Source organism: Cryptomeria japonica, chromosome 10, assembly GCF_030272615.1.
Source record: "Cryptomeria japonica chromosome 10, Sugi_1.0, whole genome shotgun sequence".
Classification (NCBI taxonomy): domain Eukaryota; kingdom Viridiplantae; phylum Streptophyta; class Pinopsida; order Cupressales; family Cupressaceae; genus Cryptomeria; species Cryptomeria japonica.
Genome location: NC_081414.1, coordinates 364,296,404 through 364,315,363, shown reverse-complemented (window position 1 = coordinate 364,315,363; position 18,960 = coordinate 364,296,404). Strand labels below are relative to the sequence as shown.

Sequence of the window (18,960 nt, the reverse complement as noted above, 5' to 3'; positions counted from 1 at the left end):
TTCTGCGATTAACTCGCGCGGCATTATGGATCGCGATTACTCGCGAGTTTTTTTTTGCGTTGCATGGTTGGCTCAAGATGCGAATGGCCAACTTCTAAAGATTTGGTGTCATTGGGCCAAAAAGGCTCCACCAATTATCTGAGTTTGAAATGAGAAAAATAAATAAAATCAGTCTCACTCATAAACTCATTTAACAATATACAATAAAACTAAAATTAAGCCTTACAATTTATTTTTACCTGGCATCATAGTTGTCCTACTTTCTTTGGCGATAGGACGAGAGAAGGTCTCCCCTTGTGCATTTGAGAACAACTGTAGCTCTCGAATAAGCTTTGCCTGAGTAAAACCAATCGGTGCCATCTTCTCCATGATTGAGTATAGCACATTAAGGACCTCCACATCAGCCTTAAAAGTAGGGCTAAAATGGAATGTCGGATTCAGTTAATAGGTTGTTGCATGGATGGGCCTATGAAGTTGATGATGCCATCTCCCATCAATGATCTCCCAAATGGGACCATACTTGCTCTCATCTCCTCCATAGACGGATTTGATGCCCTCCTTCACCCTATCCATGCCCTCATATATGTAGCCCATTGCGGTTTTTTCTCCATCCGCAACTCGCAACAGAACCACCAAGGGCTTACAAACTGCAAAATTGGAAATATTGTGTAATTTAGAAAAATGAGCAAATAAGAGAATATGATGAATAAGTTATAAAACAAAAAGTTAAATTGTCGAATTTATAAAAATTTTACCTTCACTATCTCATCACAAGGGATCCAAAAGTATAGCTCATCAAAAATGTAGTCTGCCATATCTTTCCCTGCAGGGGTGGCAGCATAGGATGAGGAAGACCACTCCTCACCAACAATCATACGTCTCAAGGCCGACTTACAGCGAAGCATGGACTGCAATGTGATGAAGTTTGTGGCAAATCTTGTGATTCTTGGACGAGCTAACTCCTTCTACTCTGTGTATTGTCTCATAAGAGCCAACACCCATGAATGATTATATACAAATTTGCACACATTTCTCGTCCTTTCTACACATCTCTTGACCCATGAGAGTTTTCCAATATCCTCCAATATGAGGTCAATGCAATGGGCAGCACATAGAGTCCAAACTATAGATGGGTGCCTCTCCATCAATAGTCTACCTGCAGTAACATAATTTGTTGCATTGAAATTAATGAAGTATTAGTTTGTAATCAAAAGTTTACCTGCAGCAACATAATTTGCTGCACTGTCGATCACCACCTGTACCACGTTCTTCTCACCCACCTCATCAATCACCTCCTCTATCTGCTCACATAGGTAGGTGGCATTCTTGCAATGGCCGGAGGCATCAATGGACTTGATGAAAACGGTGCCCCTGAAATAAAAAAATAAAGCAAGATCAATGATCATTCAATAATCATTAAATGAAAAATAAAAAATTAATGACTAAAAGAAACTAAAATTAATCAATCACCTGCGGAAGAAACAAGAAAATTAAGGAGAGTTCTATTTCTCCTATCCGTCCAACCATCAAACATGATGGTGCAACCTTTAGTGCTCCATATCTGGCGTTGTTCACCTAATTCCTTCTTCACATCATTCACCAATGAGTCAAAATGGGTCCCCTCACATCAGACTCAGAAGGGGCTTTGAACCCCGCCCCACATATGGTAAGGGCATCAACCATTTCTTGCCAATAAGGAGACTTGTCACAAATAAATTAAATGAGATAAGTTAAGTATGTAATATGTAGTATGTATGAGAAAAATAAAACGAAGAATCAAAGTATAAAAAATTAAAACAATCAAACATAAAACATTCACCTGGCTGTAAAGAATGGAACACTGTCGTAGACCCAATACCTGCCAACTGCCATTTTAGCAGCATCATGGACCTCCTTGTTCCAACCCATGCTCTCAAGTGACTGTTGGGACCCAGGAGTAGTGTGAGGCGCAAAGAAGGTATCCAGCCTAGATTTACGAATTCTAGGTCCAATGCTAACACTCCCACTACCACTGGCGGTGCTAGGAACATGAATAGTGGCACCTGCAGAAGCAGAAGCACTAGCACCAGCAGTAGCATGGTGAGTGGGACGATATGGAGGCATGGAAGAAGGCCCTCCAACACAACCTAAAGTTGTTCCACTTCTAATGGCTGCAAGATCATCCTTTTGCTTCTTTTTGTTTTCAATTGCTTCAACCATTCCATAGCACTCGCGTATGGCCTGAGTCGTTGCTTCAATGCATCGGTCGGCATCATGCCCACGCACCCAAGCAATATGGTATTTCAATCTATATATGCCTCCATGGAATATTGTTTTGCAAAAAAAAACACTTTGTCTACCCCTTTTTTTGCCTTGGAAAATCCTCGTGAAATTTCCAAGCAGGGTCCTTTCTAATGGGGGGTCTAGAAGAACTAGAAGACATTGTATGATAGTTTTGTGAAACTTGAGGCAAATAAGAAAGTGCAGGTTGCTGCAATAAAACATTACAAATACAAAAAGAAATTAATACATTCATTTTTTGTTGTACATTCATTCTCATTGAACATTTTTTTCAAAAAAACTAAGGTAGGGTTTGTAAATTTATTTTTTTTAAATTGTAGGGTTTGTCAAACCCTACTTTAAAAAAAAAAAAAAAAAATTACAAACCCTACATACAACCCTACATAGTAAACATACGAAAGATTTTGGAAGAAAATGTAAAACTTTCAAAATAAATGAATACAAAATGGAATTTTTGCATACAAGAAACCAAAAAACCTCAAAAAAACAATCTTACCTCTTACAACAAGCTTGAAATGAGCTGCAAATTCTTCCTATCCAGCTCTTGATGCACCAAATCCAAACACAATGCAGTCCCAATGTGATAAATGGAAGAAACCCTGACCTTCCTCCTTGCTGGTTTTTCTTCAATGCACCCTTATTTTTCTTCACAACTCACTTTACTCCTCCTATTTTTGCAAGTGAATGAAATTAAGTTCACTTTTAGGGGCAAAGGATAAATAACAAAAAAAAAAGTTATAAAAACCTTTTAATATGTTTTTTTTTGTCATTTTGTTTAACCCAGTCGGTGGCCGAGTTTCAAGCACGGGACTCACCGAGTTTGGTAATTTTAGGCCCAACTCGGCAAATCTGGCGAGTTTGCCTCCTAGACTCGACCGAGTCCGAGTCTGAGCTCTGCAAACTCGGGAGGCATGACTCAGGCCCGGACTCACCGATTTTGGGCGAGTCCGGGTGATTCTCGTTTCTTTGGACTTTGACTACACTAATACACTAGCCAATGAAAAAGTGCTATCTAAAGAGGAAAATGGCTTAGCGGGACAAAAGTGTTCTTTTAGTCCAAAAAGTGCTCGAGTGAAAGGGGATAAGTTGCATAGAAAGTCAAACAATGCTCTTTTTGTTTAAAATGTACTTAAGTGAAAAGGGAAAAGTGGTGTAACAGGTCAAAAAATGCTTTTTGGTTTAAAAAAAAAGTGTCCAAACATGAGAAGTGATGTCTCAATGTATTGGAGTGTGCTCATACAAAAGGAGTGCCAAAAAGATGAAAAACGTAAAACGTAGCGAACCAGAGTATTGGAGTGTACCAATAGAAAGAGTATACTTATATTATGTTGTTTAAACATTAGAGATTTTTTTTTAGATTAAATTTATTCGTTAAATGTAAATAAAATTTATTAATATATATATTTATTTGTTTATTCTTTACTAATTTATCAATATTTAAATTTTAGTATTATTATTATTTATATTTACTTCTTTTATCATACTTTTTAATATTTAATTAAGATTTAAAACATTAAATGTGAAAGTGATTTTTTTATTTTTGAGGTTCAGATTATTAATGTTTATTTAGTCTTTATTTTTAAATTTTAAATTTTTCATACATTTAGATATATATTTTCAATTTAGATTTAATTGGCATTATTCTAGAATTAATTATTGGTACTCGTTCATTTTTTATTTTTTGTTATTGTAAATTGCTAAATCAACTTATAATTATTTATGTTGCAATTATGTGTCTATACTGCTTTTAATTTTTAAAACACTGAAATCTTCTCTAATAACTTAGAAAATTATGTTAAATATATGTGTATGTGTTTTCTATGAATGTCATATCCATATTGGGGATCTTCAAAAATGGTTGTATCCATATCCAATTACATATCTATATCTATATCTATATCTATAGCCATGTCCATGCAAATTTGCAACCAAGACATCATCTTTTCCCTTACTAGTTATTAACTCCCACTTCAAAGATGAAGAGAAAGGTATCAACCTGAAAAATTTTAAATAAAAAATAATAAAGTATAAGGGGGACAACTTATGGAAAACCAAATGAGAAAGTCCCCAAACTTTGCAACCAAGACATCATCTTTTCCCTTACTCGTTATTAACTCCCACTTAAAAGATGAAGAGAAAATTATCAACCTGAAAATTTTGAAATAAAGTTAAGGGGGACAACTTATGGAAAACCAAGTGAGAGAGTCCCCAATTTTTCCTCATGTGAAGATTATTCTTGAAACAACCAACCAGAATAATTGGAGGTAGCAGTTAGGGTGTAACCAACAAAAATGGTCCACGTTTGCTTTAATTAATGTATAATTTTACTCAAAAAGAAGCAAACTTCTCTAAGGCTATTTTTGAAGGTAAGAGGAAAAAGGAGAAAAACAGAAGAGACCATTGTATCATCATTATATATAAAGGGCAAATAACAACTTAAGCGTACCAAAGAGAATTCATATCAGTGTACCTCTGTCATAAAGTACTCCAGAAGGAATAAAAACAGTTATAATTTTATTTGGTTGAGTTTTCTTCCCCTCGAAAATTTATTCATATTATCTAACGGCCTTTAATGTGGGCACATGATCTCCTATCCAAAGAATGTTAAGAAATACTTCATTACTGTTAAATAAAATCTCTCGCCTTTATTTGAGAAACCTAATCATAACTTAAGTGAACTAACAGTCTAACAGTCACAAATTTCTCTCGTATATGAGCATTGCCGCAGCATTATCTCTTATCTTGTTCTCACACGTTTCTTTTCTCATGGGATTTATCTCTTCAATCTTACAAATTACTGCCCTTCTCTAACTGTACACATGTCAAATATGAAAAATATTAACTTCAAAGGTTATCTGATTTTGCGTTCTTTTGTAAAACAGCCACTATTTGCTTAAAATACTTGAACTTCACAAACAACAACCATTAAATAACCTTTTAAATTTCACTATTAGCATTGAATCAGCCAAGTCAAACAATGAGGACATAACAAGTCCAACAAAAAATGGTTAATAGAAGGTAACACAATAATGCATGATGAAAGGATGTTGTGTATACTCAAAAATATCACTCTGGCCCACTTGAAATAAGGAAATAGGGAGAAAGATGTACCTTGCAACAGAAAAGAATACGGCACCTCGCCCACAATCACATGCCCTACGGTAGTTATCCAATGCCAAAGTTGTTTCTACAACATCTTGTGTTTCAATAAAAACAAGCTTATGTTGCATAATATCCTGCATCAAGAAATGCACGACTTAAGCTTAGTGTGGTATCTCGGTTGCAAGAATGTTCAAAATATTTTGTATTACGAAACCAAAACCCATGAATCAAAAAAGTAGAATTTGAGATGTTTCAGTTGAAGCTCAACATAACCTGCGCTTGGTCTTTAAAATGATTACCAAGCAACCATTCATTCCATATTTATAAGTTCTAACAGATCCAAAGCTAATTCAAACCCCAAAACACAAAAGCAACAGTGCCCAAAATCCAATGCATCTAAATTTAGCTGCTATATTTATTTTATCCAAGATTATGAAAACACATTCTGTGGATTACATTTAGCATGCATGTTTCATAGCACAAATACCAATCTCAAGTAGATGCACAATAATCCTGAGGAAGACCGGTCATAGGCACAAAATATGGATGAATTAACTGAAAATCAGAAGTGCCCCTAAGCACACATCCTGATATCATCAATTCTCTTTCAATGATTAAGAAATAGAGTGATAGATCCCCATCCTGTCAAAGTAGAAAGGTAAATAAGAAGAGATAAAGGGGAAAATCCACCCTTTCACCCTGCTCACATTATGAGCATCTCTTCCTTCAAGTAGCATTCTCCTCCCACATAGAGACTTCCTCTTCTTTTACTATAGACGTCACTCACTAAAATAAAGGGAATGTTTCACATTCTTTAGATCTAGTTTTTTGAGCTTCAATAATGGTTTATACTCCACATAGTTCAGGTTAATGCTTTGGTGGACCAGCCTGTGTAGGAAAACTTCGAACTGCCTGAAACTTTTAGTTAGTAAGTAGCTTACATCTTATGTCCCAGTATAGTTTCCGCCATCACTTCTCCCTGAAACATTTCATATATATGTTCCTCTTTACAGGTGAGCATATTACATTACTTCAATGAATTAAAGGTTAGAGTTGTACACAACAGTCACACCCATGTCTATCGGTATCCCAATTTTGGGCAAACCTTAGATCTAACTTTTTCAACAAGGATATCAACAATGTTTATTGATTTGTATCAAGTAACTATAAAAGGATACCACACATAATTAAAAAAAAAATGAGGGTGGCTATTATAGTGAAATCAGAGCTGGAGATCTTGCCAGCCTGTGTCTTTAATCACATTGTGTAGTTGCAGTTTCATCTGAGTGAGAGAGAGAGTTGAAATATTACACCCGAGAGTAGGAAAAGACAAAACCACAAACTCCTTTTGAAAATCCTTTTGCCCCAAATCAAAATTCTACTAGTAATAGTGACAGTTCTTTAGGAAATATGTCAGAAAACAACAAGGGACCAACCCCTCTTGACAATCCTAATTCCAGAGTAGAGAGGAAATTCAATGCCATGTTGGATATGATGTCTTAGATGTTAACAAAACTCAATCATTATATACCTCAAGCTGTTCAAACTTAGACAAGTGAATGTAGCTCTTCTAACACCACAAATCAGCAGAACACTAATGAATGTACTATTGCAGCAATATCCAGGTTCATTCCTAGACCACTCCAACCTTCATTTCCATGAAGGAAGTACAGGTTATCCCAGAAGCTCAAGTTCCTGTGGAAGATGAAGTGAGAGCTGGCTATCTATGTAGAGTATGTGACCCTTCCAGATGAGATTTGGGACCTTTTGTCTCTAGATCAATTTCTAAATCAAAGGAAGAAGAGAGGTGGTGGAAGAGAAAACAACAAAGGACCAGCTGTGCAGAGAGATTACCATAATGCATTGGGGAAGGTAACTCTAGCACATTTTGATGGGGGTGTATTGTTAGAGCTTGGGTACAGAAATTGAATAATTATTTCTAACTCAGAATCATTCCAGAGGAGGACGCCTTGAGTTTGCTACGTTGCATTTGGATGGAGCAACACATGAGTGATGGTACCATGGCTTGGTGACACTAAGCCACAATTTGATCACCACCTATGATGACTTTACTACCAAGCTCATCAAGAGATTTGACAAGAAAGACCCTAAGTGTGGTTTAGAGAGCTTGTCATATTGAGACAACATGGTACTATGGATGCTTATATTTCAGAGTTCCAAAGACTGTCCATTATAGTTCCAGACATTACCGAGAGAAGACTTGTAGTTCTTTCAATGAAGGACTAATGGAGCCAATCAAAGGTTGGGTAAAGGATTTTGACCCACTTACTTTACAAGAGGCCCAAAGAGTAAGTTTCCTTCAAAGGCCTTTCAGTGTGAGAAAGATAAGAAGCATGATCATAAAAATTCAAATCCACCCAAGGAACCCTCTTCAAAGAAAGTGTGTGAAGACCTCAAGAAAGAGCTAAGGAAGAAGAATTCCTGTTTTACATGCAAGAAGCCATAAGCCCCAGGTCATAAGTGTTGTGCGAAAGGGAAAAATCATCAATTGGTGGCATATTAAGCTGATATTTCTGAATCTTGTGAAGTGATGAAAAAAAACGGCAAAAGAGTCTGATGAAGAGAAGAAAAGTGGAGGAACCCTTGCTAGGCTCTCAAGTCTAAAAAGAAATGTTTCTTTCAAGACAGCACACTGTTGCTCTTATTGATGCAAGAGCTACGCAAAATTTCATTGAAAAAAACATTGTAGCACAGACAGGACTTAAGACAAAAAAGTTTAAAGGCTTTAGAGTCATGGTTGCTAATGATCACACTATGTCTTGCTTGAGCATTATCTCCAAATTTCACAGTGCCTTCATCTACTTCCTTCAAAATGAGAAAATTGCTCTTGTCCCCTATCACATGGCTTCAGCATCCACTACAAATGTACCATTGCTTTCCTTCACTTTGGGCATGAAATGCAGTTTGCACAAGCATAAATTTCTCCTCCTATTGTTCCTACTCTCGCTTTCTTTTCCAAACTTTTGTAGGTTCTTCCATTCACTTACCAAGGGTATCCATTTTCTTGTTTTGTCTAGGAGGTCCCACAAAACCACTTCTACAAAAACGTGTTGTATGACCATAGTTGTTGCACTTATAGCAAAATAATATTGTGATCCAAAAAAAGGGCAAATAAATTGTAGTTTCTCTTTAAGAACCCAAAAGAGCTTCCGTTCTTGTTCCATACAAAATTATTTCTTGCGCATGCCCTACAATCCGTTGCTTTATGACTAAAATGATTACACAAATAACAATAACCAATGGAGAATTTTGGAACCTAGTCATGTTAGAGTGCCTCAAAAGAAACGATCTTCCGAATGCATTTTTATCCTTGTTGTCTTTGTGAGGAATGCTAGTTTTTTGAAGAATATTGTTCTCTTCCTTTTTGTTGCTTTCATTATTAATGGATCCCTTGAGTGCATTGGCATAGGCTTTTGTCTTTTCTTCATTTATCATCTTTGGTGGTATTGTATCATTTTGATTCTAATCTACTTTTTTATTTTCTTCATAGCCAAGACCAATCTTAATGAATGGTGACCTTTGGCAATTGATGATATCATTTAAAAAATTTGTACTCTTCTCAAACTTCAAGTTTTTGTTCAATTGAACAGTTGTTCTCTAGTTCCTTACTCAAGCAAACTATTTTAAATTGTAGATTTTCGCAATTTTCTTCTTACCTTTAGGCTAATGATCATCTTTTTCTGATTCCTCGAGGCTTTCGACATATTTGCTCTTGAATCACAATCCTCTTTTTCATATTTCTAAAGCAGAAACTTTTGTTTCAAAAAAATTTTAAGCTTCTTGAAATCTCGACGCACAAATGAGTTGTTCTTCAAGATCCACTTCTTCAATTTTGAAGTATTCTTCCTTGTTGAGACATGGACCAGCTAGGACTCAAACCTAGGACCTTCCATATGCTGCTGGAGTGCTCTACCACTGAGCTACTGGCCCCTCTTGGACCAGTCCATCGTCAGTCCGGGTGTGGCTTATTTCCAACACCAACACCCCCCCCTAAGCCACACCTCTCGTGTGCTTGGGGCTCCTAGCCTGGATCTGGCTCTGATACCATGTTGAGACATGGACCAGCTAGGACTCGAACCTAGGACCTTCCATACGCTGCTGGAGTGCTCTACCACTGAGCTACTGGCCCCTCTTGGACCAGTCCATCGTCAGTCCGGGTGTGGCTTATTTCCAACACCAACATTCCGCTTTTATATCCATCTTTTCCTTTCCTTCTCTTACAGGGTTGTCTTTACCCTTCATGACATGACTCCTTGCTTCTATTGCCATGAAGAGAGTTTCATCTCTATCAATGTTTGAGATGCTTTCATTGCTCCTCAGATGAGCTGCTATCCCTTTTGGAATAGAGGCTTTTCTTGTGCTTATGGAAGTTCTTCATATATAGATGATATTTGCTCCCTTTCTTCTTGTTATGATCTCCATCATCACTATCATCCTTTTTTGGCATATGGACACTAAGCAGAAAAATGTTCTACTTTACCACAGTTAAAACATTTAAATGGTAGGTTACCTTTGTATTTGTTAGATCCTTTCTTTATCTTTCTCACGAAATAGACTTCCTTTGCATTTAAATAGACTTCCTTTGCATTTAACTCATTGCTTGATTCAAGCTCTTCATTCTTCAACTTCTTTGAAGCGTTGAAGGTTTCTTCAAGCTTTGATAGATGCTCATTTTCAATCTTCATTAAATAAGCAGTGAGGATCCCATGCAATTCATCCATTGTTAATGAATTCAAATACTTCATTTATTCAATAGCATAAAGTTTTGCATCAAATCTTAAGGGGAGAGAACCTAGCACCTTTTCCACAATCACTAATTCTTCAATCTTTTCACCAAGTCCTTTGATAGTGTTGACAACTTCATCCACACGAAGGAGGTAGGCTGCAACCTTTTCTTCAACTTTTCTTTTCAGGCCCTCAAACTGTCTTCTTTGAGTTTGGAGCTTAGCCTTCTTGACCTTGTCATCAGCTTCATAGATGTGGCGAAGTTTGTCCCAGATCTCTTAACTGATCCACAATGCATCACTTTGACAAACTCAGATTTTGTTAGACCACACAAGATAGTATTCATGGCTTTTGCATTGTTTTCACTAGCCTTCTTCCAGCCTGATCTGTCAATGGAGATGATGAGTTGTATAACCATTCACTTCTTATTGCCAAATATCAAAGCCAAGAGCCATTAGATAAGTTTGAAACCTTATATTCTAGAATGCATAGTTTGTTTTGTCTAACAATGGAGCTCTATTTGAGGGGAAGCCTTCTAGACAAGCCATGTGTGCTCCTGAGATCTACCTTCTAGCAGTTAGACTATTCTTGAACGAACCAACTCTAATACCAATTAATGAGCACACACTTAAACTAAGAGAGGGGGATGATTCAATATAAGAAAAAGTTTTGTTTTTTTAAATTTAACCACCACAAAAATAGCAAACACATAAGCTTTACGTGGAAATGGAAACCCTGTCAGGGAAAAACCACAAAAGACAAGCTGGATCTATTGTCCAAATCCAAACACAACAAAAATAAAATGATCTTAGAATATTTGCATGCAGCAATCCCCACTATAAAATTTGTAGGCACCAACCTAATGAAGACACCAATCACCACAACTAAGTACCAACTCAATAAGAGACGAATCTCTTCATTTAGGAGGCACCAACCTCTTTTGTAAAATTCACCTTCCAAATGTTGCTTCTTCAACGGATGATGAACATTTTTCTGCACTTTCACACTTCACAAAATCTGCTCTATATTAAATCTCCTCTACATTAAATCTATACTGCATTAAATCTGCTCTACTTTGTATTCAAATGATAAAGTCGGCCCTATAGAATTAAATCATAATAATAAAATTCCACGAGTTGGCCTCCAATTACACCTCTTTCAAAATAATAAAAATTCCATGAGTCAGCCTCCAATTGAAGCTAATATAACAAACATTGACATCAACAACCAATCTCACTCTTGCTTGAACAAAACAATCTTTGACATCAATAACAACATTTCTAACACAAACATGTGTTATTTCTTACCTCTAGCTTACATTTCTGGTTTGGGCAGCAAACCATCATATAGTTATGACTACCATGTTGGAGTTCAAGAAGTTAAAATTAAAAGAAATAGTGGTAAGTTTCTTGAAACTATCCAAATGGTGCAATCTCCTAGGGGCTTCCTAATGACTTTCAAAACAGTGTTGTTTCTTGGACAAGAAGAGTGATGGAGTTTTTAATTGATGATGAGTTGCATGAAAAAAAACCACACAGGAGTTACAAACCTCCCAGCTTGGCTTGGGATCAAGGAATTATACTGATGAATCAGGATTGATTGGTTGATTGAGGCTAGCAATTGTTTGAGGGCAAGGAATTCTTAGAAGGAAGGATTATATTCCACTTTTAGCCGTATGGTTTTGCGAGCTTTTGGCCGATTTCCGAGTTATCATGTACACTTCTAATTAGGCTAGGGAAGCTCCAAAGTTTTTCAAGAGCAAAAGTTCACTTTTTCTTGGTTTTGTTGATGGCATTGAGCTCATCAAGCATTTTGGATTGCATTGACATTTCTAGAAGTGTTTTTTGCCTCTTGGGGTGTTCTCCAAAATTCTTGGAGAGAACGTCTATCTTTAGTAAGTCTTCAAGTTGGCACCTACCATCATCCCACTACTTCAATTTCATCATGGCATGATTAGATTAGGATTTTGAAACCTTAACTGTCCTTTCTGCAACTTGGGTGGAATATTTAAAATATATACTTAAGTTTCTAATGTTTACTGTTAAATCATTTACTTCAATGTCATATTTTAAAAAGTTACTTCATGTCCCCTCAAAAGTTTATGCCTAGGGAAAAGTTAGGGGGGACCTGCACATGAAAATCATTTTAATATTTCATCAAGGACATTTGAGGGAAAAATGAATTATTTTATTATTTCAAATTGCTCTTTTCCCTCCAAAAGCTATAAATGGAGGGTTTATGGTCTCATTTGCATAGGTTGAAAAAAAATTCACTGAAATGCTGCTAGATTGAACCTACAAGTTCTTCCAAAATCGTTTGAAGAAGAAAACCCTCATTTGATTGCTAGTTTCAAATTTGAATGACAATCCATAGCTAGGCTTTAAGTGGTTCTACTCAGGAATCACCCTTGTTCTTCAAAGAAATTCACTTTTGGGGATTTTAGAATGAAGGTATTTGATGTTTTCTAATTTACAGACGTTTTGGGTGTGACTGATGATCTTTTGCAGAGTATCATGAAGGTTTGAATGTGTTTGAAGATTCAAGTGGCTGGCCATACCATTTTCCTATAGGAGGCCATCTAATCATTTTATTTGAAGAGAACCCCTTTTTCATCATCTAACTCCAGTTTGTGCAGGGCTATCAGTAGTATCTTGACAATTCGTCCCCTTAAGGAAATGATTTCAGGTTGTTAATACTGTAACTCATTCAAATATTGTGCTGTACCATGTATTAATGTATCCTAAAGCATCGACTGAGATCTTAAAAATTCAAGAAATGCCTTTCAGAGGTAAACCCCTTATTGGCTGTGAACGTCAAGACTCCTAGAAGTTGGTTGTACATGAATTTGAATGAACTTTTGATGCTAGCTTGGTCTTGAAGAAGCCATAGAGTTTTTTTGGTGAGTTGTACTTGCTGTTTCAGGAATTTGACAGACCTATTCTTGTTGTAAAATCATTTCCACACATAAATATGTTCCCTTCCATGCAATTTGGAGTTTGTAGAAGCTGAATGGTGTAGGTTTACTAGTTTGGCCATTGTTAGAATGTTGGGTGTGTGAATGCATTCATTTTCAGAGTTCCAGAATTATAATAGCTACTGTGCATGATGAAACTCATAATAGCTCTGTCTATTTGAGCATGTTTAGGGGAGTTGGGCATGTGACTGTTTAGTAACCTTTGGGAAGTGTGCTTGCTAGTTGGAAGGGTTTTGAAGGGTTTATAATGCCGTTATGACCTGCAATCACATTATAGCAGACCTGCAACTGCATTTCCTACCATATCAGACCTACAAGTTGGTATATTCCTTGCCTTTCGGAGACTTTTTGTGAGTGTTGAGTATGAATGGAGTTGCTGGGAGTTATTGGAAAGCAATCTATGCAAGATTTCTTAGTAGTTGATGTGTTGACATGGCAGATTTAGACCTGCAACTGCTGGCAGCAGTTCTGTATCTGCTCAAGTGTATCACATCAGATCTGACATAGCTCTGTCAATCATATTTAGACCCATTTACCTTCACAACAGAGAGTTTGGAAGGTGTTGTTGGTGTTATATTTGATAGGATCCACTTTAGTTCTTCTGGAGGTGTGTTGTTTTGATTTTGGTGACTTGCTGGGCGATATCACTCACTCTTCTGAATGTAGCAGTGTATGCTCTGTCCATATCAGACCTGCAACATCTTTTGTAATCACTTATCTAAGGTATTTTCTACTTGGGCATTGACTTTGTTGTTTATTTTGGTGCTTTGGTAGCATTTTCGTGATGTAACAGCAGCATGCTCTTTATCAGTTTAATAATAGCAAATATAGCTGTTGTGACATTTTCACACATCACCCCATTGCAAATGGGAACCCCTCCTTTTGCTTTCAGGTTTTAGGCTTTCGTTAGATTAGATTGTTAATCGATCTTTCTAGGAATGAGTGAGTTAGAGTTGATCTCATAGTGGGCATTTTGTTAGAATATGTTATATTCTTATTATTAATGGTCAATTATGTAAATATCTTGTAATATTAGATTCTTTCTATTTTTACAATTGTTTCTTATTTAGAAACATCGTCCTTGTAAGATCTTTCGATCTTTGTAAATAAATCATTCAAGTTTTACCAATTACTTGTTCGTAATATGGTATCAGAGCCAGAAAGAATTTAATTTTGTTTTTCAAAAAAATTTGAAAGGATTTTTTTAAGAAATTTGAAAAACATTTGCTGGGTCGATTTTTCTTCTTGCAAGGTCGTATCTTTATTAAAAACTCGCGATTTTTTTTCATGGTTTTTTTTTAGTGATGGTTTTTTGGGTTTTACAAAATCACGTGAGGAATTTTTTAAGGTGTCTACCCAACGCAACCTAGTTCATGTTCACAGCCTGCACGATATTACATGCCCTCTTCATTCCGTGAATTGTGTGGGCAACAACTAGGGTTTTCAAACTTGTGCATTTTTACAGCTTCTGCACGAGTTTTTTTACGACCTAGGGTTTCAGCCGACTAGGGTTTCTTCAAAATCCTTTGGCTTCTTGGTCGGATCCAGATTTAACCTACATATTCTTTGTGGGTTTTTCGAGAAGTTTTTGGGTCTTTGTCAAAAAAATTTGGGTATGCAAAATTAGTACATTAGGATTCATGCCAGCCGAACTTCATTTGTTTTTGAAGTTTGTACCTGCATTTGCCTTTGTTTTATAAATTGGGATTCGTGCCTCAAATTCCATGCTATCGCCTCTTCTTTGATTTTCGTTTTTCGTGATCGGGAAGCGTGCAAGATGGCATCATTGATCAACTTAATGTTGGAAGGCAGTCAGGGATTTAACAGCAAGAATTATAACACCTGGAAGTAGCGCATGTTTACGATTTTGAATATCGTCGTCTTAATGATCTTATTTGGGGAAAAGAGTCTCGTCCTACCACAACCGAACCAGACCAGGATAAGTTTGAAGACCAGAATCAGGAAGTCGTTATGCTCCTCAAGCTCTCTGTCACAGATGACCAGTTGCCTCAGATTCCCTCTGGCAAGTCAACATTAGAGATCTAGAAGCACCTGAAGGAACTACATGAGACATCTAACAAGAGTCGAGCGTTCTTCCAGAAGAACCAGTTGTTCTCCATCACGATGGATGAACGCTTATCCTTACAAGAGCATCTCACGAAGATTATGGACATTCGAGATCAGCTCAAAGCTATTGGTCAAAAAATGAAGGAAGAGGATATGGTAGTCATCACCTTGAAGAGTTTGTCAAAATACTATGAGCATTTTATAGAAACTATTAACATTACTTCAACGAATCTTGATCTGAAATTTCCAGAGTTGTGCACCAAACTTCTACAGCAGGATCATTGGAAACAACAGTTTGGTAGCAATGCCACTTCGTCCTCCTCAGAGCAAGCCTTTGCAGCCAAATCCTTTCACAAGGATAAAGGCAAATCTTAGTCATCTCAACACAAGGGCTCCAGTCAGTCTCACGATGGTTCGAAGAAGAAGGTTCAATGCAACTACTATCATAAACATGGCCACATGATCAAGGATTGTCGCAATCGTTTGGCTTCCGAACAGTGGAAGCCGAGAGGGTCTCAACCTAAAGCCAATGTCGTTGAGCAAATAGAGCGGAAAGAGTCTGCCTTCTACGCCTTCATGGTTAAAAGACCTGCAAACCATGTGAAGTCTTTTGTCTGGTATATAGATTATGGTGCATCTCAACATTTCACTCATCAACGTGATTGGTTCACACACTTCTCTCCTTATACTGATTCAATCATATTTGGAGGAAGTGAAGACTATATTGTTGTCGGCAAGGGCAATGTTCAGATACAGTCTGGAGGGAAGAATCTCATATTCTTCAATGTATATTACGTTCCTGGCATGGACCTAAACCTACTCTCAGTGAGTCAGATTATGCGGGATTCTCCTCAGCTTGATGTGATCTTCAGTTCACACAAGTATTCGATTGTTGATCATGTTGTAGCTGTTGGCATCGAGGATCATGGTCTATACAGACTTGTGGATATGGGTGATTCCCTTGAGCATACTTTTGCAGCTAAATCCTCCTCTATCAGCAGTCTCTGGCATCGGCGATATGGTCACCAAAACATTCACTACCTTGCTCAGCTTAATCGGGAAGAATTAGTACATGGCCTACCTGAAATCCGAACTCAGAATCAGAGAGTTTGTGAAGCTTGTCAGGCTAGGAAGCAGCACATGACGCCGTTCAAGGATGGTGACTCATGGCGAGCCTCTAAGGTACTACAATTGGTTCATGTTGATGTATGTAGTCCAATGAATACACCTTTTGTTACTAGGTGCAGGTATTTCTTGCTTTTTGTTGATGATTTCACTCGTAAAATGTGGGTGTACTTAGACAGAAATCAAATGTGTTTCCTGTATTTCAGAAATTTAAAGCCTTAGTAGAAAAAGAGTCTGGTTGTTCTATTATTACTCTTAGGTCTAATAATGGGGGGGGTTTGTTCTACTACTTTCTCCACTTTCTGTGATGCACATGGCATAAAACGTCAATTAACCACACAATACACCCCTCAAGAAAACAGCGTTGTAGAACGTCGCAACCACACCATTACAGAAATGGCTAGGTCAATGTTGGAACACAGGAATGTTCCTAAGAAATCTTGGGCAGAAGCAGTGTTTACTACAGTCTATCTCCTTAATAGGTCTCCCGCTTATGCTGTTAAGGGCAAGACTCCTAAGGAAGCATGGACTGGTCGCAAACCCAAGATCAATCATCTGAAAGTTTTTGGCTCTTTCGCATATGTATGGATTCCATATGCCAAGCACTCCAAGTTGGATTCTGGGTACAGTGACAACCACAAGGCTTACCGGCCGATTGATGTAGACATTGATCATCAGTCATATGAAAGTTTTTGGCTCTTTAGCATATGTATGGATTCCATATGCCAAGCACTCCAAGTTGGATTCCGGGTACAGTGACAACCACAAGGCTTACCGGTCAATTGATGTAGACATTGATCATCAGTCGTGATGTTGTCTTGGATGAAGAACAAGGACCTTTTCAGCTTTTCTCGTCTAAGCAGAATTCTGAGGATCAGCCTTTGAAGGGTTCTGATGTAGGTGTCTATCTTCCATTTGGTCCACCTAATGGGAGGGATGATGCAGATTCTGAATTTGATGATGTACTACCTGAAATTTCTTTCAGATGACGCTAATCTCCCACTGGTTCCACCTCCAGTTCTAGTTATTCCTCCTGCACCTGATTTTGGTTCTTCTACTCTCCAGCCTAAATGGTGGGCTAAGACCATCAGTGATCTTTGTCCTAATGAGCTCATTGAGGGTAGATTGTCAAGAAACAAGAGCAAACAGCAGTCTACAATCAATTTTGCTCTCATGCCCAACATTCATAGTATTTGAGCCTCAAACATATGCAGAGGCAAAAGGGATTCTAGAGTCGGAACAGGCAATGGACACAGAATACCAAAGCCTTTTGAAGAACAACACTTGGATTCTCTTTGATCTTCCCCTAGGGAAGAAGCCCATTAGTTGCAAATGGGTTTCTAAGGTCAAGTATCATGCAAATGGTACCTTGGATAAATACAAGGCCAGATTGGTTGCTCGAGGACTCACACAGTGGGAGGGCATTGATTATGAGGAGACTTTTGCTCATACTATCAAGATGAGTATAATTCGTCTTCTTCTCACTATTGCAGCTCAGTTTGTTTGGAAAGTCCATCAGATGGATGTTAAGAGTGCCTTCCTCAACGGTGAGTTGTAGGAAGAAGTCTACATGACGCAGCCTCCTGGTTTCAAGGTTGCCGGCAAAGAACATCAAGTATGTAGACTCATGAAAAAACTCTATCGACTCAAACAAACTCCTCAAGTGTGGTACATCAAGATTGATCAATACTCAGTTGCTCATGGTTTTCAGTGTTGCCCTTCTGACACTAATTTGTATATCAAACACTCTAGTGATGATGTTCTCTTTCTTGTTGAGCAAGGCTTTTGACATGACAGATTTGGGGCTTCTCCATTATTGTTTAAGTGTTGAGGTTTGGCAGACTGATGGTAGCATTTTTATTTCTGAATCTAAGTATGTCAAGAACTTGCTTGGCAGGTTTCAAATGCGGGATTGTAAACCTGCTTCCACACCTATGGAGACAGGACTGAAGTTGTCAGTCAAGTTTGATTCTACTCCTGTAGATGAAACAACATTCAGGCAACTAGTGGGCAGTCTCATCTATCTCACTACCACTAGACTTGATCTCAGTTTTGCAGTGAGCAACATTTCACGCTTCATGACAACCCCCAAGGCTGATCATTGGGTAGCAGCAAAGCATGTGCCGCGTCATGTGTGATAACCCCGTGTTAGCACCTGATGTAAAGTATGGATCAAGTAAATAAGATTATTGTAAATAGAGGAAATACATTTAATATAAGTATTATATTATAGAGGAAATACATTATTTAAAATGTCAATGTTTAATATACACATATAATAAAAGAAGTATTATATTATTATTTTAAATGAGAGAAGTATTATATTATTATTTTAAATGAAGGAAGTATTATATTATTAATTTAAATATATATAACAACGAAGGAAGTATTATATTTAATATATATTAAAAACTAAAAGGCAAACACTAATAAACCCCCCGATTCCTCGCACCAAGAGGTGCGACGGTAATCAATTACCACCGCAACCCTTGGTGCGGAAGGAGATAGTGAAGGGTCACAGCCCTTCACGAGGCTCTAAAAGGAAGCAGCCACCACAAGGGAAGAGGAGAGGAGGACGGGGAGAGCAATCAGGAGCAGACCTTCGTGGACAGCAGGTAAGAGGTAAGGTAGGATATAATAGGATTAATTAGTATATTAATGCAGAT

The 18,960-nt window shown here is 37.5% G+C and overlaps 1 protein-coding gene across 4 annotated transcripts in view; it reads right to left on the bottom strand.

Annotated features, from left to right (window-relative positions):
* The window catches only part of LOC131079979 (general transcription and DNA repair factor IIH helicase subunit XPD), a 163,106-nt gene that overhangs the window by 96,619 nt on the left and 47,527 nt on the right, over nt 1-18,960 (bottom strand). For all 4 annotated transcript variants that reach the window (XR_009114103.2, XR_009114101.2, XR_009114102.2 and 1 more), the window contains exon 7: nt 5,392-5,516. Coding sequence is in view for 1 of the 4 variants with exons in the window: in XM_058018029.2 (XP_057874012.2) it covers nt 5,392-5,516 (125 nt within the window). In the remaining 3 variants the exon portion in view is untranslated. The remainder of the gene's footprint in view (nt 1-5,391; nt 5,517-18,960) is intronic.